The sequence below is a fragment of the Vitis vinifera genome, chromosome 13 (assembly GCF_030704535.1).
Source record: "Vitis vinifera cultivar Pinot Noir 40024 chromosome 13, ASM3070453v1".
Taxonomy (NCBI): domain Eukaryota; kingdom Viridiplantae; phylum Streptophyta; class Magnoliopsida; order Vitales; family Vitaceae; genus Vitis; species Vitis vinifera.
In genome coordinates this window covers 12,594,654-12,618,938 of record NC_081817.1, presented here as the reverse complement: position 1 = coordinate 12,618,938, position 24,285 = coordinate 12,594,654, and the positions used below count along the sequence as shown (strand labels likewise).

General features: G+C 40.4%; 1 protein-coding gene across 1 annotated transcript; it reads right to left on the bottom strand.

Annotated features, from left to right (window-relative positions):
- Nucleotides 1-2,414: 2,414 nt before the first annotated feature.
- Nucleotides 2,415-3,168, bottom strand: LOC104881222 (extensin-like). Its single transcript, XM_010660575.1, has 2 exons — nt 2,802-3,168; nt 2,415-2,440 (listed from the first exon to the last, which is right to left on the bottom strand). The coding sequence occupies exons 1-2, from the start codon at nt 3,166-3,168 to the stop codon at nt 2,415-2,417; spliced, it is 393 nt and encodes a 130-aa protein (XP_010658877.1).
- Nucleotides 3,169-24,285: the final 21,117 nt, after the last annotated feature.

Below are 24,285 nucleotides of genomic sequence, written 5' to 3'. Positions count from 1 at the left end.
ATTTCGCACCTTAAACAGTGGTGTGCGAAATTGTCCCTCAGCTTGATGCAGTTGTCTTCCGAAGTCCGTATCTTCCTCATTCCAGATCCAAATCATACATGGTTTGAACCATTGGATTCTTGACTTTCTGAGCTTCGAAATGGTATATAGAATGTAAACAATAGACTTCGGGAAGTGCTCCAAAAGTGCACTAAAAGACTGCAGCTGTGTCCCCTGTTTTCATCCCCTGTTTTCTTCTTCTCCATTGTTTCTCCCTTGTAAACTTTGAACGACTAAGGCAAAGGATTATGAGGCTCCATAGCTTGATTTCTTCAAAAATCAAAGCTTCCAAAAGCTTTGCCATGAACTATAAATAGCTCCCCCTCATTCTTAAATTGCTTTGGTGAGCATAAAGCTATCAAAAAGCACCAAAACTTAACACAATTGTTAGAAATCTGATTGCAAGGGTCCCTAACATGTTAATTGAGTTAAAAGGTAATAATTACTACTCAAGGGTGTTTAAAAGAGCTAATTACAAGCTACAAAATAGCATGTTTTGAGTAGTAATCACTCCCCCCAACCGACATATTGCTAGTCCCTTAGCAATTAAGGAGAGAAAAACTAAGCAAACGTGATAATATATAACCAATTCACCTATGTAGCAAGCAGAGGATCGATGACTCCCAACCAATAAAGGTTTAGGGCATCGGGTTTTAAAGGCTTTCGCCACCCCTTCGGATCATGCTTAGGTTTCAAGGAAAGAATAGAAGCTTATTCTCTTCTTTTTTTTTTTTTTTTTTTTTTTTTTTTTTTTTTTTTTTTCAAAGACTCATTGGTCTTTATGAGGTGTCCCAACACTATTAAAGAGAGGTTAAGTAATAAGCCAAGTCAAAATTTTCCTAAGCTTAGAAAGTGAGAAAGTTTTACATCTTATATCCGGGATCTAATGTGCACAGTGTGTGTAAAGCTTGAAATGGAAGAAGAAAGTTCAAAATCAAAGAGGCTTCAATAGATTATCAACTTTGAAAGCATAAAACAAACTCTAAGACTTAAATAATTAAGTTAAAACTCGACTTATCCTATTTTATTTTTGAGAAATTATCTTTAACAACCAAAGAGAATGATTCAAAAAACTTTTAGCAATTTTAAATTTTAAGGAAAAATCAACTAAAATACCAAAATGACTTAATATTAACAACAAAACTTCCTTTCTCAACTCTACCTCCCCCCAACCGAGTTGAACATTGTCCTCAATGTTTCAAAAGCGATTAAAAATAAAGGGAGGAAGTGGTACCTCCTGAGTGAGACAAAGTCTGAGTGTAAAGGAGGTATGGAGTACCTTAAACCACATGTTCCAAGGACAAAAGAGTAATGAGACAAGGGAATATAATCAAAAAGGATATATATATATATATATATTACTTGTAAAAGAAATATACAATGTATGATTTCAAGTAATACTTCCAATCCCAGTTTATAACACATGCAAAAAATGGGATTTACAAGTCTAATATAAAAAGCAAATAAAATATAAAAATATCAGATATGAGGGGGGTCATGTGATGGCTCTGCTCTGATCTCCTCCTCTGGTATAGGCTGCTCAGCTGGCAAGCTCTCCTCATCTGGCACTAGAGGCTCGGATGGTGCAGACCTATCATGCCCAAGAGGAGTCTGCATACTCAGATGCTGCTGAATCTGATGAAGGATCGTGGTATGCTGGGCCTGAGTAGCAATGATCTGATCCTGGTGTGCCCGAATAGTGGCCATCTGGTGGATAATAGAATCCTGAGCAGTGCTCAGTGTCCACAATGAACGCTCTAAGCCTCTGAATTCCGTAAGAGAAACGGTGACAGTGGGCTCAGATGAAGGAGGAGGTGCTGGGGTAGCTGGTACGACTGGTGGAGCACCCTGAGTGATAGGGGAGGTAGAATGTATAGCCTCGGGCATGTGCACTGAAGGATGTGCTGCAGGGGCAGGAGGTGGTGTCTCTGTGAGAATCTCATCCTGCTGGGCCTGAGGTATCTGCTCATCTCGGGGTAGCTCTGGAGGTGCATGTACAGCTGGGGCTCCCTGAGGTGCAAAGTAGGCTACCAAGTGATGCCATTTGTCGAGAGAGAAGTCCTCTCGGCAATGGCGGCGCCTCTCAAGACGGGGCTCTTCAGGATAGCCCAGGTGCTCTAAAATCTGGCAGAGGAGTCTCGGAAATAGTAATGGGATGCCATCTGCCCTCTGAAGCTTCTTCTGATGGACTTTCTCTTCAAAATGAAGAAGAGAAGTCATAATCAAATGATGAGGGCCGAAGAAATAGCCCTCAGAAATCCTGAATAATGCCTCAAGTATAGCTCCTCTCCTCTGAACCTTATGCTGAAGGGAGAATAGGTTGGCACGCAGGAGCACATCAATGAGGAGCATCCCAGATGGAAGCTCTCTCCTGGTCAATACCGAGGCTGTAGAAGTCCCCCTGGACAAAATGCGGACCATGTCACTCTGAGAGAATGAGGACCACTCCCTGAAGTCTGCCTGAATCACAGGCTCATAAGGTATACGGAGGGCCTCAGCAATGTGACGAGCTCCAATGGCACCCTGACGTCCGTCTATAGTAAACTGGATGAGGGTAGGATTGCGGAGACCTCGAGTAGTCATAGATTGATAAAAATCTAAAACTACTCTGGGATAGTAGAATTGCCTAGGAGTGAGAAGATGCTCCATGTGATACCTCTGCAGCAGTCTGAATGAATCTCTGAGCTCTGGCTGCTGTCTGAGGGCCTCTATGTCAAAGTAGGTCTCAGAGTGGAATGGTCTATCTCTGCAATCCAAGTTACCCTCAATCGACGGTCCAGCTATCATGGGACGCCTGATAACGGCCTCGGGAGGCATGTCCAGTGGAATCCGAGGTTCCTCTGTAGCTGGCTCTGGCTGAGGTGCGTGAGATGGCTCTCCAGGACCTGAGAACCTGGACCTCTTCGCTGGTGGCCGAGAAACAGAGCTCGCGGCTTGCTCGGCTGATGGCACAGGGTCCGTGGGTGGCCTCCGGGTGGGGTATCGGCGCTGAGAAGGAACTTCCCCCTCAGATGGGGGAATGGCCGGGGCCTGAACAGGAGGTGAAGGTGCGGCTCCCATGGCGGCTCGCTGTGGTCGAGGTGTCGGTGAGGATGGGGAGGCGGAAAGGCCTCCTCTGGTCTTCGCCATGGCTGAAATGGAGGTAAGTGACTGTTCGGGATTCCAGAGGTTTTTCAGCTGGTGCTTGGGAGAGTCCTTTGAGCTTCTGGACTTCAGGGGTTTAAATAGGAATGAGGTTTAAGGGGTTTCTGATGCTTTAAAATTTTCCAAGGCACCCGAAAAGTCGTTTTAGGACGTTAGGCACAATTTCGGGGGTAAAATTTTAATTTAAAAGTCGGTTTTAAATTTTTAGAACTTAAAATTTTACAGTGCGAAATTTTCGCACCTTGGTCTGTCCATTTCGCACATTGGAATTGGGTGTGCGAAAATGGCACCCTTTTTGCTGATGATTTCGCACGTTAAAAGGAGGTGTGCGAAATTTTCGCACCTTAAATAGTGGTGTGCGAAATTTTCGCACACTGTTTCGCACAGTGTGAAAATCAGCTTGAGGTGTGCGAAATTGGCACACGTGTGCCAGGAGAGGATTTCGCACAGTGCGAAAATTTTCGCACCTTCCACAGTGGTGTGCGAAATTGGATTTTAGGAAATTCGCACCTTGAAAAGGGATTTCGCACCTTGAAATTGATTTCGCACCTTGAGGTAGGGGTGTGCGAAAATGGCTTCTTTTGGCCCAAGGATTTCGCACCTTGGTTTTGGGGTGTGCGAAATTTTTGCACCTTGAAATCAGGTGTGCGAAAATTTTGGCACCTTGAAATTGGGTGCTCTGCTTCCTTGGTTTTACTCCCCTGTTCTGCTTTTGAAGAGCTCTCCTCACCTTTCATGATTTTTTTCTGAAATTTATCATGAAAATTGACTTGAATTAAGACAAAATAAACTAAGATTAAAGAAAAATTAAAATATAAAGAAATAAAAATACTAATATAACTATAAAACTATAACAAAAAATTCATGGACTTCTTTAGCCCATGATACCCTGCTTTTCCTCAAAGTTGTGGTGGTTCAAGGAGGTTGATCTCCTCCTTGTCTGTACTGTAAGGCTCTAAGAATGGCTTGAGACGATGGCCATTGACTTTGAAGGTTTGATTGCCTGTGGGATTGAATATTTCCACCACTCCGTTGGGATGCACTTCATGAATTATGAAAGGACCCGTCCACCTTGATTTCAATTTACCTGGAAAGAGATGAAGTTTAGAGTCATAAAGCAAAACTTTTTGTCCTTTGGTAAAATTCTTCTGATTTACCAACTGATCATGCCATTTTTTCAATCTTGCTTTTGCAATTTTTGAATTGAGGTATGCATCATTCCTCAATTCCTCTAATTCATTCAAATCTAAACATCTCTTTAACCCGGCTCTTGACAAATCCATGTTGAGCTTTTTGATTGCCCACCATGCTTTATACTCAATTTCCACTGGAAGGTGACACGCTTTGCCATAAACAAGGCGATAGGGAGACATTCCTAGAATGGTCTTGTAAGCGGTCCTATAAGCCCATAAGGAATCCAGGAGCTTGATAGACCAATCCTTCCTATTCACATTGACCACCTTCATCAATATATTCTTGATCTCACGGTTGGCTAACTCAACTTGGCCACTAGTTTGAGGGTGATAAGGTGTAGCTACTTTATGCTTAACCCCATATTTGGCTAGAAGAGTCTCAAAAGGTTTATTGCAAAAGTGGGTTCCCCCGTCACTTATAATGGCCTTTGGTACTCCAAATCTTGCAAAGATGTTTTCCTTGAGGAATTTAAGTACCACCTTATGATCATTGTTCCTACATAGGATTGCCTCTACCCACTTAGAGACATAATCCACTCCTACCAAGATGTAGGAATGTCCAAATGACATTGGAAATGGTCCCATAAAGTCTATACCCCAGACATCAAAGATATCCACTATTAAGATGGGGTTCAAGGGCATCATATTTCGGCGTGTCAGCTTACCAAGCCTTTGACACCGATCACATGCCTTACACATAGAATGGGCATCCTTGAAAAGAGAGGGCCACCAAAAGCCTGATTGATCACTTTCATAGCTGTTTTCTGGGAGGCGAAATGACCTCCACAAGCACTATCATGGCAATGGGAAAGAATTCCCGATTGCTCTTGCTCAGGAACACATTTCCTTATAATTTGATCTGCACAATATTTGAAAAGAAAAGGTTCCTCCCAATAATAGGCATGGATCTTAGCCAAGAAATGCCTTTTGTCTTGAGCACTCCACTCACTTGGTACTTCTCCTGTAACCAAAAAGTTTGCAATGTGAGAATACCATGGAGCTATATCTACTAACATGAGAGACTCCTCAGGGAAGTCATCATTGATAGGCAGATCATGTGAGTCATGTGCTATCACAAGTCTAGATAAGTGGTCAGCTACCACATTTTCTACCCCCTTTTTATCCCTGATTTGGAGATTGAATTCTTGGAGCAAAAGAATCCATCTTATCAATCTTGCCTTGGCATCCTGCTTGGTTAGCAAGTACTTCAAAGCAGAATGGTCAGTGAACACCACTATGGAGGACCCTACTAAATAAGCACAAAACTTATCCAAGGCAAAAACTACTGCCAACAACTCCTTCTCAGTAGTTGTGTAGTTCTTTTGAGCCTCATTCAAAGTTCTACTTGCATAATAGATCACATAGGGCTTTCCATCTTCTCTTTGCCCTAAAACAGCCCCCATAGCAAGATCACTTGAATCACACATTACCTCAAAAGGTAATTTCCAATTTGGGGCTCTAACTATTGGTGCAGTTGTGAGGAATTGTTTCAATTCCTCAAAACTTTTCTGACACTTCTCATCCCACACAAATTTGGCATCCTTTACCAAAAGCTCACACAGAGGTTTTGAGATTTTTGAAAAATCCTTAATAAACCTCCTATAGAACCCGGCATGTCCAAGGAATTGCCTAATTCCTTTAACATTTGTGGGAGGTGGCAACTTAACAATCAGCTCCACCTTAGCCTTATCTACCTCAATGCCATTTTTGGAGATGATATGTCCTAAGACAATTCCTTTTTGTACCATAAAGTGGCACTTCTCCCAATTTAGCACTAGGTCTTTCTCTATACATCTATGGAGAACAACTTCTAAATGCAATAAACACTCCTCATAGGAACTTCCATATACAGTGATATCATCCATGAAAACTTCCATGATACGTTCAACCATATCACTGAAGATGCTTAGCATGCATCTTTGGAAAGTTGCAGGAGCATTACATAGACCAAAGGGCATTCTCCTATATGCAAAAGTACCAAAAGGACAAGTGAAGGTTGTCTTCTCTTGATCTTCCAAATCAATTTCTATTTGGAAGTACCCTGAATATCCATCTAGAAAACAATAGAAAGGATGTCCTGAGACTCTCTCAAGGACTTGGTCCATGAAAGGCAGTGGAAAATGGTCCTTCCTAGTTACTGAATTCAACCTCCTATAGTCTATACACACCCTCCAACCTGAAGTAGGACGTGTAGATACTTCCTCCCCTTTCTCATTCTGGATCACAGTGATTCCAGATTTCTTTGGGACTACTTGGGTGGGACTCACCCACAAGCTATCTGAAATGGGATAAATGATCCCAGCTTGAAGTAGCTTCAAAACTTCACTCCTCACCACCTCTTGCATGTGAGGATTCAGTCTCCTTTGGGGTTGCCTCACTGGTTTTGCATCTTCCTCCATATAAATATGGTGGGTGCACACCAAAGGGCTAATCCCTTTCAGATCAGAAATTTGCCATCTAATGGCTTTTTTACATTTTCTGAGGACTCCTAAAAGACTATCCTCTTGATCACTAGTGAGGGTTGAGGAAACCACCACTGGACATTTCTCATCATCCTCCAAGTATGCATACTTCAACTCCACAGGAAGTGGCTTTAAAATAAGCTTTGGAGGTTCCTCCACAGTAACTCCTTGTGAGTCTTCCTGGTTGAATAGTGGTAAGATCTCTTCCCGTCTCCTCCAAGGAGACATAATGGCTAGCACATCAGAGGGTTCAGGGAACCCTTCTTCAAGGACTTCCAGGCTTTCATTCAAGCCCTCCTCTAAACTCTTGTCACAGTGCTCTTCAACCAAAGTGTTGATCAAGCACACCTCCTCAAATCCTTCTTCCTCTTCAGGGTAAAGATGCCTCTTACATAAATGGAATATGTTTACTTCCAAAGTCATGTTTCCAAATGTGAGCTGCATCACCCCATTCCTACAGTTAACGATGGCATTTGAGGTAGCTAGAAAAGGCCTCCCTAGGATGATTGGCACATAATTTTCTTCCTTGACAGAGGAATCAGTATCAAGTACCACAAAATCCACAGGATAGTAGAATTTGTCCACTTGAACTAGAACATCCTCTATCACTCCCCTTGGGATTTTGACTGACCTATCAGCTAAAGAGAGGGTCATGGTTGTGGGCTTTAATCCTCCTAGTCCCAGTTGTTTATAGACAGAGTATGGGAGCAAATTTACACTTGCTCCCAAGTCTAGTAAAGCTTTTTCCACATGTGTCCCTCCAATGTTGACTGATATGGTGGGACATCCCGGATCTTTATACTTAACTGGGGACTTACTCTGAATGATAGCACTCACTTGCTCAGTGAGGAATGCATTCTTTGTCACCTATAAACCTCTCTTGACTGTGCACAAGTCCTTTAGAAACTTTGCATATGTGGGGACTTGCTTGATCATATCAAGTAAAGGTATATTCACCTTCACTTGCCTCAGCACTTCAAGAATTTCTGATGAATTCTTGATTTCTTTCTTTCCATGTAAAGCTTGAGGAAAAGGGGGAGGCATATGTTTCTTCATCATATCCTCCTTAATCACTATCCTTGGTTCTTCTTCAATGTTTGATTTGGATGCACTTTTCTTCCCACTCTGCTCTTCTTGGTTTTTGCCCTCTTTAGTCAAGGGTCTCTTTGATCTAAGTTCTTCATCATGCCCCACCTTAGGCAGGGGTTGATCAACCTCCTTCCCACTTCTCAAAGTGATCACAGCTTTGACCTCTCTCAAATTTGAAGACTCACCATCTTGGGTTTCAACTTCATGAACACCCTTGGGATTTTGGCTTGGTTGAGAGGGGAACTTTCCCTTCTCAATCACTGTGTTTAGGTTGGTAAGCCTAGAGATGGAGTACTGAATATTATCTATCTTCTGAGATAGATCATTTTGGATCCCCTCCATTCTTTTAATTTGAGAACTCTCAACATTTTCAATCTTTTGATGCAATTGGGAGTTAATTGCCTTTTGTTCACCCACAAAGTCACCCATGACTTTACTTAGGTTCACAATGGCTTGCTCCACTGAAGATGGTTGTTGAGGTGCTTGGGTTTGGCCTTGTGGTTGGTATGGAGGTGGTCTTGGTTTCCAAGAAAAATTTGGGTGGTTTCTCCAGCTTGAATTATAGGTGTTACCATAGGATGCACTGTTGTTGGGCCTAAATTGCCCCACAACATTTACTTGATCACCTAACATCTCTCTCATAGCTGGCATGGTTGGACACTCATCTACCACATGATCACATGATTGACAAATGGTGCATGGCATAACATGGACTTGGGTATCGGAAATGGCTTGGACTTCATGTATTTTTTTCAATTCAAGTTCTTCCAACCTCCTAGCTAATGTTGCTACTTTAGCTTTCATGTCCACATCTTCACTCAACATGTACATTCCAGCCTTTGGATTTTGGGTTTGTTGAGAGGGAAACTTTCCTTTCTCTCTTGAGTTGGGCTCATCCCATCCTCTTGACACCTCAGCCACATAACTTAAAAAGTCCATGGCTTCTTCAGGGTTCTTACTCATAAAATCTCCCCCACACATGGTTTCAAGAATTTGCTTCATAGAAGAAGACATTCCATCATAAAAATAGCTCACTAAGAGCCATGTATCGAAACCATGATGAGGACAAGCATTGATGGCTTCCATATACCTTTCCCAACACTCATGAAACTTCTCATTTTCTTTAGCAGAAAAATTTGAGATTTGTCTTTTCAACCCATTGGTCCTATGGGTGGGGAAAATTTTTTTTAAAAACTCAGCCTGAAGATCCACCCAATTCCTTATGCTTCTTGGCCTTAAAGAATTAAGCCATATTTTTGCCTTGTCCTTTAAAGTGAAAGGGAATAGCTTGAGTCTCATCAAGTCTATTGAAGCTCCTCCCTCTCTAAAAGTATTACACACCTCCTCAAATTCCTTAATGTGAGAATATGGATTCTCACTCTCCATTCCATGGAAAGTTGGTAGGAGGGGCACAATATGGGGCCTTATAACCAACTGCTCAAGAGGGGGCAGGATGCATGAAGGTGCACTCATCCTTGGGGGATGCATTCTATCCCTCATGGATAGGTATGCATTGGGATTACCCCCTTGTCCTTGTTGAGAATTCTGATCCTCTGGTGGAGGGTCCATGATATTTACACAGATATCCAACTCTGTGTCTTGAGGATTCTCAATCCTTACTAATCTTCCCTCTTGGTCCCTAATCCAATAGGGCATGCACAAGTTACAATTCCTGTATAGTAAAAACAAAAGCAAACTAAAGAAAAGGTTAAAGTTAGGAAGAAAATGAATATAAAATTAACAAAAGGAAAAAGAAAGAAAATGAAATTAGTGAAAAAGGAATTCACCCTGGTTGTGATGAAAATCACAAGTAGCCTCTAAAAGGTTGTATCACTGTATTGTGGCACCATCCCCGGCAACGGCGCCATTTGATTTCTTATGCTTGACTTTCCAGCCGGGTCTTGTAATCAAAAACATTTATAAAACCTATGACCTTATACTGGCGTAGCAAAGCTACTATAGTATAGCAGTTCTAGGATCGAACTCAGGGATGGGTTTTCACTCTACCAATGATAGACTCTAAATTAGAAATTGATTCTGATGATTTCCTTTAGCACAAACTTGAAATTTAAAAGAAAATAAAATTGTTTTGAAAGTGATGATTTAAACTAAACTCACATAGAACTAAGTAAAAAATGGAAGAAAGAGAGTCTCCCGGAGCTGAAGGTTGCTAGGTTCAAGTTCCAGATGCAAAGTGGAAAATTCCGGATTTTTCTCCTCGCATTGGGGATTTAACCTATAGTTATTTCCCGAACCGGTATAGGTTTGAAAATGAAGATTTAATCCATAAAAAGTCATTAGAGATGGTAGTCAAGGTCCATTAATGACTTAAGACACTATGGACTATCACCTTGAATCACTTTCCACTGGCTCGTACATGATAACTAATGGACTGATATGGATCTAGCAATAAGCATCCACAGAGACCTTAAGCTTACCATGTATTGGCCAGTCAAAGTGATCCTAAGGGATTTAAGGCAAAACCTTGGCTTTAAAAGCCATTTATGGACTCCAACCACCTGAATTCAATGCACGGAAACTTTCCACCTTTTAATCTGGACTTTTCACCTAGCTTCCTTCACTCCAAGAAACTAAATGTTTAGCCTCTCATCCTCTGGGAAAACATCCTCAGAGGGTGTTTGGCTTGCAAGAAAATAGAAAATAGAAGAGAGAAAAATAAAAGTAAAAGAGATCTCTGTATTTCACTCAGTATCAAATTTACATTGGTCTCCTGGAGAAAACTCCCCGAAAGATAGATTTTCAGTGATTACAAGAGAATTTATATAGGAAGGTAATTTTACCCTTCCTTGGATACTTCCTAGCTAAGGAATTACATGAGTGGTTGAATACAAGAAGAAAATGGAAATTTAAACACAAAAATATCAGAAGAAAAAGAGTCGGCAAAAATATCCAATTTTCGCACGCTGAGTTCCAATTTCGTATGTTGGTTTGAGGTGTGCGAAATTTTCGCACAGTGGACTGAGGATTTCGCACCTTAAACAGTGGTGTGCGAAATTGTCCCTCAGCTTGATGCAGTTGTCTTCCGAAGTCCGTATCTTCCTCATTCCAGCTCCAAATCATACATGGTTTGAACCATTGGATTCTTGACTTTCTGAGCTTCGAAATGGTAATAGAATGTAAACAATGGACTTCGGGAAGTGCTCCAAAAGTGCACTAAAAGACTGCAGCTGTGTCCCCTGTTTTCATCCCCTGTTTTCTTCTTCTCCATTGTTTCTCCCTTGTAAACTTTGAACGACTAAGGCAAAGGATTATGAGGCTCCATAGCTTGATTTCTTCAAAAATCAAAGCTTCCAAAAGCTTTGCCATGAACTATAAATAGCTCCCCCTCATTCTTAAATTGCTTTGGTGAGCATAAAGCTATCAAAAAGCACCAAAACTTAACACAATTGTTAGAAATCTGATTGCAAGGGTCCCTAACATGTTAATCGAGTTAAAAGGTAATAATTACTACTCAAGGGTGTTTAAAAGAGCTAATTACAAGCTACAAAATAGCATGTTTTGAGTAGTAATCATAAGTCTCCTTTGAAGTACAAAGATCCGGGAAGTCCTACCATTTCAGTCATGATTGGAGGGAAGGTAGTGGAGAAAGCTTTGTTAGACTTGGGAGCAAGTGTGAATTTGCTTCCATATTCCGTCTACAAGCAATTGGGACTTGGTGAGTTGAAGCCAACGGCAATCACTCTATCTCTAGCAGATAGATCAGTAAAAATTCCAAGGGGGGTAATTGAGGATGTCTTGGTTCAAGTTGATAATTTCTACTATCCAGTAGATTTTATTGTTCTTGATACAGATCCTACTGTAAAGGAAGCTAATTTAGTTCCTATCATCCTTGGAAGGCCATTTCTTGCTACCTCAAATGCAATCATCAACTGCAGGAATGGGCTGATGCAACTCACTTTTGGCAACATGACACTTGATCTCAATATCTTCTATATTTCTAAAAAGCAAACCACTTCGGAAGAAGAAGAGGGTCCAGAAGAGGTGTGCATTATTGACACTCTGGTGGAGGAGCACTGTAATCAGAATATGCAAGACAAGTTGAATGAAAGTCTTGTGGATTCTGAGGAAGGTTTGTCTGAACCCCCTAATGTGCTTGCTACTCTACAAAGTTGGAGAAGGATAGAAGAGATTCTACCTTTGTTCAATAAAGAAGAAGAGGCAGTTGCTGAAAAAGAAACTCCAAAACTCAATCTGAAGCCTCTACCCGTGGAGCTGAAATATACATACCTTGAAGAAAACAATCAATGTCCTGTTGTAATATCTTCATCTCTGACCAGTTATCAAGAGAAGTCTTTACTGGAAGTTCTCAAGAGGTGTAAGAAGGCAATAGGATGGCAAATATCTGACTTGAAAGGCATTAGTCCTTTAGTTTGCACTCATCATATATATATGGAGGAGGAAGCAAAGCCAATTCGTCAACTTCAAAGAAAATTGAATCCTCATTTACAAGAGGTGGTGCAAGTTGAGGTGCTGAAGCTACTTCAAGCAGGTATTATCTACCCTATATCTGATAGCCCTTGGGTGAGTCCTATTCAAGTGGTACCAAAGAAGTCAGGGATTACTGTGGTTCAAAATGAGAAAGGGGAAGAAATTACTACACGCCTCACTTCAGGTTGGAGGGTGTGTATTGATTATAGAAAGTTGAATGTTGTAACCAGGAAAGATCATTTTCCATTGCCATTTATTGACCAAGTGCTGGAGAGAGTCTCTGGACATCCGTTCTATTGCTTCTTGGACGGGTATTCAGGGTATTTTCAGATTGAAATTGATGTGGCAGATCAGGAAAATACCACTTTTACATGTCCATTTGGAACATATGCTTACAGAAGAATGCCTTTTGGTTTATGCAATGCACCTGCTACATTTCAAAGATGTATGTTGAGTATTTTCAGTGATATGGTGGAGCGAATTATGGAAGTTTTCATGGATGACATCACCGTATATGGAGGTACATTTGAGGAATGCTTAATTAATTTGAAAGCAGTTCTTCACAGATGCATTGAAAAAGACCTGGTGCTTAACTGGGAGAAATGTCATTTTATTGTACGTTAAGGAATTGTCCTTGGCCATATCATCTCCAAAAAAGGCATTGAAGTTGATAAAGCAAAGGTGGAGCTTATTGTCAAATTACCATCACCAACAACTGTAAAAGGAGTAAGGCAGTTCCTTGGCCATGCAGGGTTCTATAGGAGGTTTATAAAAGGTTTTTCAAGTCTTTCAAAACCTCTTTGTGAGCTGTTAGCTAAGGATGCTAAGTTTATATGGGATGAAAGATGTCAAAATAGTTTTGATCAACTGAAGAAATTTTTAACAACAACTCCAATAGTGAGGGCCCCTAACTGGCAATTACCCTTTGAACTGATGTGTGATGCCAGTGACTTTGCTATAGGAGTTGTGCTTGGCCAAAGAGAAGATGGGAAGCCCTATGTGATCTACTATGCAAGCAAAACACTGAATGAAGCTCAAAGGAACTACACAACTACAGAGAAAGAATTGTTAGCTGTGGTATTTGCTTTGGACAAATTTCATGCTTATTTAGTGGGGTCTTTCATCATTGTCTTTACTGACCATTCAGCCTTGAAGTATTTATTGACAAAGCAAGATGCAAAAGCAAGGTTGGTTAGATGGATTCTTTTGCTACAAGAATTTGATCTCCAAATCAAAGATAAGAAAGGAGTGGAGAATGTGGTAGCTAACCACCTTTCAAGGTTAGTTATAGCACATAATTCCCATCCCTTGCCTATTAATGATGATTTTCCTAAAGAATCACTCATGTTCCTAGTGAAAACTCCTTGGTATGCTCATATTGCTAATTATTTAGTTACTGGTGAAATTCCAAGTGAGTGGAATGCACAAGACAGGAAGCACTTCTTTGCAAAAATTCATGCTTATTATTGGGAAGAGCCCTTTCTTTTTAAGTATTGTGTAGATCAGATCATAAGGAAGTGTGTCCCTGAAGATGAGCAGCAAGGGATTCTAAACCATTGTCATGAGAATGCATGTGGAGGCCACTTTGCCTCTCAGAAAATAGCTATGAAGGTGTTGCAATCAGGGTTTACTTGGCCATCTCTTTTCAAAGATGCCCACATCATGTGTAGAAGTTGTGATAGATGCCAAAGGCTTGGAAAGCTAACAAAAAGAAATCAAATGCCTATGAACCCCATTCTAATAGTTGAGCTATTTGATGTATGGGGTATTGACTTCATGGGGCCTTTCCCAATGTCTTTTGGTAATTCTTACATCTTGGTGGGGGTGGATTATGTTTCTAAATGGATTGAGGCAATCCCCTGTAAACAAAATGACCACAGAGTGGTTCTCAAGTTTCTTAAAGAGAACATTTTCTCGAGATTTGGGGTACCCAAAGCCATAATCAGTGATGGAGGTGCTCATTTTTGCAACAAACCTTTTGAAGCTCTATTATCCAAGTATGGAGTGAAGCATAAGGTAGCTACACCTTATCATCCTCAGACTTCCGGGCAAGTTGAGCTAGCTAACAGGGAAATAAAGAACATATTGATGAAAGTGGTGAATTCAAGCAGAAAAGATTGCTCTATTAGGCTTTATGATTCATTGTGGGCATATAGAACAGCTTATAAGACTATTCTTGGCATATCTCCCTATCGTCTTGTCTATGGCAAAGCATGCCATCTCCCTATGGAAGTTGAATACAAAGCTTGGTGGGCAATAAAGAAGCTAAACATGGACTTGATCAGAGCCGGAGCAAAGAGATGTCTAGACCTTAATGAGATGGAGGAATTAAGAAATGATGCTTATATCAATTCCAAAGTTGCAAAACAGAGGATGAAGAAGTGGCATGATCAACTAATCTCCAACAAGGAATTTCAGAAAGGACAAAGAGTTTTACTGTATGACACAAGACTCCATATCTTTCCTGGGAAGCTCAAGTCAAGGTGGATAGGCCCGTTCATTATTCACCAAGTATATGTCAATGGAGTGGTGGAATTATTGAATTCCAATGGCAAAGACACCTTTAGAGTCAATGGATATCGTCTCAAGCCATTCATGGAGCCATTCAAACCAGAAAAGGAGGAAATCAACCTCCTTGAGCCACAAAAAGCCTAAGCAAATAAGTGTTTGGTGGACGTGGTTTTACCACAATCCAAAATTTTTGTAAATTTTGTAAATTTCAAAGTTTTTTCCATACTTTTGATCTTAGTTTTTTATCTTAAAATTATGTTTTTATATGTGTTTTAATCTTTTTGAATGATCTCAGGTGGAAGAGATTATAAAGAAATTGAAAGGAAGAAATCGGAGCGAAATCGAAGCAAAAACAGAGCAAAAACAGGGCTCTACGAGACTTCGCAGCCTAAGGAAATCTTCTGCGAAATAAGCACTTTGCTGCCAAACCATTCCGCAACTCATTGGAATTCTCTACGAAAATTTTCGCATCTGCGAAGTCGAGTTTGGCACACGAGTGCCACTTCACAGCACAGGAGCCCCCAATTCGCAGCTGCGAAACGACTGCGAAGTGATAAAGCGTGAAAATCCCTGATTTCGCAACCAAAGTTCCATTCCGCAGGGTATTTCGCAATTGCGAAAGCAATTTTGGCACACATGTGCCACTTTGCAGCACAGTGACACTCAATTCGCAGCTGCGAAACGCATTGCGAAGTGGGCTGCGAAAATGACTTTTTGCTGCAAAATTAGCCTTTTCTGCAAAACTCAAAATGACCCTTAATATTCTGTTATTTTTATATATACCGGTCATTTGAGCTACGAAAGGGTTTCAAAAAGAGAACGTGCCATAGTTGCTGACTGTTCATCTCCTTGCCCGAGCCTGACATCGTGCAAACCTCCGATCATCTTCTCCAGTCATCACTTCCGACCAAATTTTGGCAATCCGAAATGGCGCGAACCAGAGGAGCCAAATCTTCCTCTCCTTCAAGCTGCAAGAGAGTCCCGCGAGGAGAGCCCGTTGACTTAACAGAGCAGTCCCCAGAACCTTCACCAGTTCCATCTCCAATGCCATCTCCGGTTCCATCTTCGGCGCCGCCAGCAGAGCCTCAGGAGCCTCAGCCGCCACTTCCCGAACCCCAAATTCCATCTGAAATAGCTCCTGAAGCAGTAATCAGGCAGCCGATGCTAATGCAGCCGCCAATTGAAGGGAACTTGGATTGTAAAGCTCAGCCATTCCACTTTGAGTTGTGCTTTGACATAGCCACCTTCCAATTGAGGCCGGAGCTTGCGGATTCTTTCCGCCTATTGCGTAGATATCATATGGAGCAGCTACTGGCCCCTAGAGACTTCTTCTACCCCAGGGTAGCCATGGATTTTTATCAGTCCATGACTACCAAGCAGGTCAGAGATCCTACTTTAATCCATTTTACTATAGATGGTCGGCATGGCATTTTGGGAGCTCGCCATATAGCAGAGGCCCTCCATATACCATATGAGCCAACTCATTTTGAGGATTTCAGAGTGTGGACTAGTCCCACTGAGCTGGAGATGGTACATACCTTGTCTAAAGGAGCTTCCACACGTCCACATCTGTTGAGGGGAGAACTTCCTCCAAGCATGTTTCTTATTGATGCATTTCTCCGTCATAACATCTACCCACTCCAGTATTCGACTCAGAGGAGAGGAGTTCTTTTGGAGGCTCTATTCAAAATTTCTGAGGGATATTTCTTTGGCCCTCACCACCTGATTATGGCTGCCCTTCTCTATTTCGAAGAGAAGGTCCATAAGAAGAAGCTGTAGAGAGCTGATGTCATTCCTCTTCTCTTTCCAAGGCTGCTGTGCCAGATTTTGGAGCACCTGGGGTATCCAACAGAGCCTCAGTTGGAGCGCAAGCGCATTTTCCGAGAGGTATTTACTCTCGACAAATGGAACAACATGACAGCCTATAGAGTTGAGCAGCCTGAGCGCCCACAGCCAGCTGCTAGGAGAGCATCCCCACGACACATACCTGAGGGTATACCTATTGCTTCTCCTACCATCACCAGAGCCCCTCCAGTCACTCCAACCTCATCACAGCCATCTTCTTCAACTGAGCCGAGGATGGCCATTCCTATTTCTGAGTATAGGGAGTTATGCCGCTCACTGCAGATCCTCACCGCTTCTCAGAGCATCCTCACTCAGCAGATCACAGCTCTTAGTGCTCATCAAGAGCAAATTATCGCCACTCAGACCCAGCACACTGCCATCCTGAGGCAAATTCAGCATCATCTGGGTATTATATCACCTCCTGAGCACTCCATTCCTATCCCACCAGAGCCATCACAGGCCCCTCCTATTGTACATCAGACTATGCCTTTTGAGGAGCCGACTACAGGAGAGGCAGAGGCAGTTGAGCCATCATCTCCACATCATCCTCCAGCCACCATCTGATCATTTTCATAGTTTCCTTTATATATGTCCTTTATGCATTTCCTTTATGTATTTCCCTTATATTTTCCTTACTGGAGTAGCTCTAGAAATCCCATGCTTTTGATATTATATACTGGGATTAATTGTATTACTTGTTCTCTTTTTGTATTTTCATCAAATGAAGTAATACAAATCTATCAATTTTTTAGTACTCTTAGCATTAATTTATTCTTATTTCCTTTTCTCACAGCTTTTATTCTTTTTGAAACATGTGGTTTCTCCAATCAGTATTTGAAATTGAGATCACTCAGGAGGTACCACTTCCTCCCTTTAATTTCAAACACCTATATCACATTGAGGACAATGCTCAGTTCGGTTGGGGGGGGGGGGAGAAATGAGGAAGGAAGTATGCTAAGTTAAAGGAAGTATGCTAAATCTTTTTGGTAATGCAATTATATTAATAAATCAGTTATAGTTTTTGCTTTTTACTCTTTTTATTCTAATCTCCATGGATTTTGAGGAAAAATTTTCAAAATGAAACAGGAGAAATTGAACTGTTGCTTTTCACTTGACTTAGAGTATGGATTATGCTTACTAAAGTGGTTCAATTGTTGAAGCTTCTATTGAAATTGAGTTTAGTTCTTCCACTTTAAGCTATCCACACATTGTGCACAATAGATTCCGATTATAAGATGAAAAACTATTTCCCTCGACTTAGAAAAAATTTTGGAACTTGGTACCTTTGACCTCATTTGATAAAGTTGAGACACCTTATGAAAGGCCAATGAGCCTTTGAAATAAAGAAAGAAAAATGTTTGCTTGCCTTGAAACCCGAGCAAGGTCTGAGGGGTATATGATGAAAATCTTTAAAACCTGGTGCCCTAAGCCTTAATTGGTTGGGAGTCACCGACCTCAATGCTCGTTACAAGGGTGGATAGGTGGAGTTAGCATATGGTAGGTGCTTGGGTATTAAAAATTCATTCTCAAAAGTCCGGGGTAAAATCCGAAGAGTTAGTGATTGAAAGATCCTTAAAGATTGATGCCCTAAACCTTAATTGGTTTGGAGTCATCGATGGACCCCCGTTACATGGACAATTCAGAAAAGAATACCCCTTAAGCCTTGTAAAAAAAAAAAAGTGTGTTCTCTGCCTATTGAATTTGGTCAGTTTGCTAAGTGTTGAAAAGAGATAGGTTGGGGGGAGAGATTAGTTTAGCATACTATATTCGGAAGCTAAGGAATCACACACTTAGATTTTTGTGGAAGAATAAAGTTTGGTTCTTTGGAAGTGAAAATGATTTTAAAACTTCAGTTTGCATAATGCATTCCCTTGATTAATAGTGTTTAGCATAGTATGTGATAACTCTTGTTGAAATTTGGGTTTATATTTCTTCAATGTTCCATGTGGGAGTTAGATCATCATGCCTCTTAAAATTTTTTTGAAGTAATCAGCATGATGTTGTAAATTATAGTAATTTTTATTTTTATTTTTCTCTCCTTCATTGCTAAGAGACCAGCAATATGTCGGTTGGGGGGAGTGATTACTACTCAAAATATGCTATTTCATAGTTTGTAATTAACTCTTTTAAACACTTTTGAGTAGTGGTTATTGCCTTTTAACCCAATTAACATATTAAGGACCTTTGCAAGCACTTCTAATCAATATGTGTTAAGTTTTGGTATTTTGATAGCCTTTTTGATCACCAAAGCAATCCGAGATTGAGGAGAGTTATGAGGAATCTTGGGCAAAGCAACTGGAAGCTCAGAAACATGAAGAACCAAAGCTTGGAAGTCCTTTGCCATAAGTAAATCCGGAATGCAAGGAGAAGAAGCAAAGAGAATCTGCCATAAAGCATATTCTTGATGACAGTCATATCAGCCACTTTTGGAGCACTTTCTGAAGGCCAATTGATGCATACTATATACCATTTTAAAGCTCAGGAAGTCAACAATCCAATGCTTCAAACGTTGTACAATTCGGAGTTGAAACGAAGAAGTTACAGCCATTACAAGTCAATCACTCTAAGCTAAAAGAAGCATTTTGCAAAGTGTTGCGAAATCACCCTTTTGTTGCGAAATGATTTCGCAGCCTTTTTGAACAGTGTTGTGGATTTCCTCCTGAAGTTGCCCGATATATGCCGCACGTTGGAAGCTGAGAGCCTCAAGGTGAAAGCCAACTTCGCAGAGCTGCGAGATTAGCCTTTTGCTGCGAAGTGATTTCGCAGCCCTTTTTGTGTGTCTGCGAAATCTCGCAGACATCATTTTCTCTTGCGAAATGGTCCTTAGTGCGTCCCGATATTTGCTACTAACATTGGGAGATATTTTCCATCAGATTTTTGTTGTCTAAATCCCAAAATTCTCCTTGTAAGCCACCAATTACAAGATTCCTTAGCTTTTAAGTTAGGAAAAAGAGTAAATATCCATGTAATAATTAGTTTTGTATTATGTTTATATAAATACCTCTTGAGAGCCTGTTCTCAGAGGAGGAACCGTTTTTGTAAGTTTGAAAGCAAGTAAAGTTCAGGCCCTTTGTTTTGCCTTACCTTCTCACTTTGTATTTTTCATATTTTTCTAAGTTATGAACTCTCTGAGGAATTTTCCCCAGAGAATGAGTAACTAAACCTTTAGTTCCTTGGAGCTAAGGTTGCTGGGGAAGGTTCCAAGTGCAAGAATGCAAAGCTTTGTGGTTTCAGCCATTAATGAAGAGGAAGTGAAATCCTTTAGTGATTTCTATGTTTTTAGTTAACTTAAAACACCTTAGAGTCACCTGGGCCAACACTTGGTAAGGCAAGTGATCTCCAACCAAGGAGATGCACTAGTTTACCCCTTGCGAGCCTCTGGGAGGTGACTTTAAGGTAGGATTTTCTGGAATTGCCAACACTTGGTAAGCTTTTGGACTCCAAGGAGACATCCATTAGTTATCTCTTGCGAGCTTGAGAAGGGAAGCCCAAGGTTAAAGATCACCTTGAATGGTTAAGGCTTAGTGAGAGGCTTAAACCATTGCAAGTTGTATCAGTGAAAGAATTAAAGTTGAAATCTAATTAAAGGATGTATCTGTACATCACCGATTAGAGAATTGACTATATGTTGAATCTCTAACGCGAGGAAATGAACCATCTGACCAGAGCTATGTCTTTTGCATGAGGAACCACCCCAGTGAACCTGACCCTCCAAGGAATGTTTTTCCTCCTAAGTTATTCCCATTACTTGTTTATAGTTAGTTTAAATCTAAATCTTTGCCAATCAAAGTTTGTATTTTATTTCTTGAACTAACCTTGAAATGAAACAATACCAATTCACTTTGAATTGGTATCATTGATAATTTGCTAATCCTTCCCAGTGAACGATCCTAGAGCCACTATGTTATAGTAGCTTTGTCTTTGCTACCCTAGTATATGGTGTAATAGGTTATGAATTTTTTTGATTACTCCCTCATTCAAGGAGCACCAACTGGACACGAATCAGCTGAGACACCAATTGGGCATGAATCACTTTGTACTCCTACAATGAAAAAAAATTGTGAAACAAGGAGGTGCGTTCTTAGCCTATTGGAGGTTGATCAGTTTGCTAAGATTTGAAAAAGAACTAGGTTAGGGGGAGAGATTAGTTCAACATACTGTATTCAGAGACTAATAAGTAACACTTAGATTTTTGTGGAAGAGTAAGATTTGGCCCTTTGGGAGTGGAAATTCTTTTAAAGCTTAAATTTGCATAATGCCTTCTCTTTATGAATTGTTATTAGGCAAGGTATTTGATAACTCTTGTTGAAGTTTGAGTTTTATATCTTTAATGTTCCATGTGAGAGTTTGATCATCATGCCACTTGAATTTTCTTTTTTTTGAAGTGATCAGCATGATTTTGTAAATTATATTACTGATTATTTTTCTTTTTCTCTCCTTCATTGCTAAGGGACTAGCAATATGTCAGTTGGGGGGAGTGATTACTACTCAAAAAGTGTTATTTTATAGATTGTAATTAACTCTTTTAAACACTTTTGAGTATTAGTTATTACATTTTAACTCAATTGGCATGTTAAGCACCCTTGCAATCATTTCTAATCAAATTGAGTTAAGTTTGGGTGTTTTTGATAGCTTTTTTATCACCAAAGCAATCCAAGAATGAGGGAGATCTTTGTATAGTCCATGGCAAAGCAAATGGAAGCTCATTTACATGAAGAATCCAAGCTTTGGAGCTTTGTATTCCTTTGCCAAAAGCCAAAGCAAGAATGCAAGAAGGAAAAATAGAAAGAGGAATCTAACATGAAGAAATCCAAGAGGATAGCATCTATAAGACACATTTTGAGCACTTCCTGGAATCTATTTTAACATACTATATATCGTTTCTAAGCTCGGGAAGTCAAGAGTCTAACGCTTTAAATAATGTGCGAATCAAATCTGAAACGAAGAACTTATGGCCATTTGAAGACAACCGCACCAAGCTAAGCGAAAATTTCGCAAGTTGTTTGGCAGCTGTGAAACCACCTGTAAGCACACGTGTGCCACTTCGCAAGTTCAAATTCCAGTTTTGCAACTACGAATCAAGTTGCGAAATCATCTCCAACTCGTGAAGTCACCTTCAAGTTGCGAAATCACAAATTCAACTTGCAAAATGGACAATATTAACTTGGGAAATTTTCACAAGTTACATTTGAACTTGCGAAATCCACTTGTGTAATCTCATATATTTGCGACCGACTCAGTTAGATTTTTTATTACTACCCAAAAAGTGTTATTTTGCGCCTTTAATTCATTATGTTATAAGCACTTTTGTGTAGTAGTTCTCCATTTTTATTCCAATTGGCATGTTAAGGACCCTTGCAATCAATTCTAATCAAATTGTGTTAAGTTTTGGTGTTTTGATAGCTTTTTTATTACCAAAGCAATCCAAGATTGAGGAGAGTTCTTTGGAATCCATGCAAGGAGTATACCCGGAAAGGGCGTCTGGATACACCATCGGAGGGCATCCGGGCAACATATCCGGACAGGATGCTATTGTTTCATCCGGACAACATTCCACCCGGGTGGTTCACATCCAAATAGTGGGGTGCGCCGCCATTCCACCCGGCTGCCGCCACTTTACACCTGGCGCGCCGCCATTCCATCTGGGCATTTGGCATCCGGCGCATGACAACGGATGGGAGAGGATGCGTTTCAACTTCTCCAGACAGACGTATCCGAATCTTCTAATAGCCGTCTACCCGGATGGGAGAGCAGCCATTTTGAACAGTGCTATGGTGTTCTCCTGAAGTTTCCTGATATTTGCCACCGATATTTTGGGATATTTTGAGATATTTTGCTTTAGATATTTGTTGTCTAAATCCCCGAAATCTCCTTGTAACCCACCAATCATAGGATTCCTTAATTATTAAGTTTGGAAAAAGGATAAATAACCTTTTTATATTATTATTGTAATGGATATAAATATCTCTGGGGAGTCTGTTCTTAGAAGTGGTGGAAGATCGATCCTTTGTACAGTTTTACAAGGAAGTAAAAATACAGAGCCTTTGCTCTGCTTTACCTTCTCATTTTTAATTATATTTTCTTACTAGCCAAACAACCTCTGAGGATGTTTTCCCAGAGGATGAGAGGCTAAACCTTTGGTTTCTTGGAGTGAAAGAAGCTAGGTGAAAAGTCCAGATGCAAAAGTGGAAAACTCTTGTGCTTTAAATACAGGTAGTTGGAGTTCATAAGTGGCTTTTAAAATCTAAAGTTTTGCTTTAAATCCCTTAGAATCACTTTGAATGGCCAATACATGATAAGCTTTTAGGTCTCTGTGGATACTTATTGCTAGATCCACATAAGACTATTAGTTATCATGTACGAGCCATTGGAAAGTGGCTCAAGGTGAAGACCCATAGTGTCTAAAGCCATTAATGGAACTTGACTACCATTTCTATTGACTTTTTATGGATTAAATCTTCATTGTTAAACCTATACCGGTTCGGGAAACAACCATCCTTTATGTTGTTGTTCCCAATATGAGGAGAAAAATCCGGAATTTCTCACTTTGCATTCTGAACTTGATCCTAGCAACCTTTAGCTCCAGGAGACTTTCTTTCTTCCATTTTTACCTAGTTTTATGTTAGTCTAGTTTCAAACACCACTTTCAAAACAAATTTTATTTTCTTTTAAACTTTAAGTTTTTGACAAAGGAAATCATCAGATTCAATTTCTAATCTTGAGTCTATCACTGGTAGAGTGAAAACCCATCCCAAAGTTCGACCCTAGAGCTGCTATACTATAGTAGCTTTGCTACGCTAGTATGAGGTCATAGGATTTATAAATGTTTTTTTTTATTAAAATACCCAACTGGATCAAACGAATCAAAATGGCGCCGTTGCCGGGGATAGTGCCACGATACAGTGATACAACTTTTTAGAGGCTACTTGTGATTTCCATCACAAGTTTGGTGAATTCCTTTTTCACTAACTTCATTTCCTTTCTTTTTTTAAGTTTACTTTCATTTTCTTTCTAACCTTAACTTTTTTCTAGTTTTCTTTTGTTTTTGTTGTCTTTGTTTTGTTTTCGGGGAAGTTGTAACTTGTGCATGCCCTATTGGATTTGGGACCAAGAGGGAAGACTAGTAAGGATAGAGAATCCTCAAGACACAGAGTTGGATATCTGTGTAAACATCATGGACCCTCCACAAGAGGATCAGAATTCTCAACACGGTCAAAGGGATAATCCAAATGCATATCTATCCATGAGGGATAGAATGCACCCACCAAGGATGAGTGCACCCTCATGCATCGTACCTCCTCTTGAGCAGCTGATTATAAGGCCCCATATTGTGCCCCTCCTACCAAATTTCCATGGAATGGAGCGTGAGAACCCATATGCCCATATCAAGGAGTTTGAGGAGGTGTGCAATACTTTTAGAGAGGGAGGAGCTTCAATAGACTTGATGAGACTCAAGCTATTCCCTTTTACTTTGAAGGACAAGGCAAAAATATGGCTTAACTCTTTAAGGCCAAAGAGCATAAGGAATTGGGTTGATCTTCAGGCCGAATTTT

Excerpts from the sequence above, each read along its gene's own strand:
- LOC104881222 (XM_010660575.1), bottom strand. The coding sequence starts at position 3,168 with ATGGCGAAGACCAGAGGAGGCCTTTCCGCCTCCCCATCCTCACCGACA. Across the intron at positions 2,441-2,801 it reads AGCTGGACCGTCGATTGAGG|GGGGACTTCTACAGCCTCGG; the intron begins GTAACTTGGATT and ends CATTTTGTCCAG.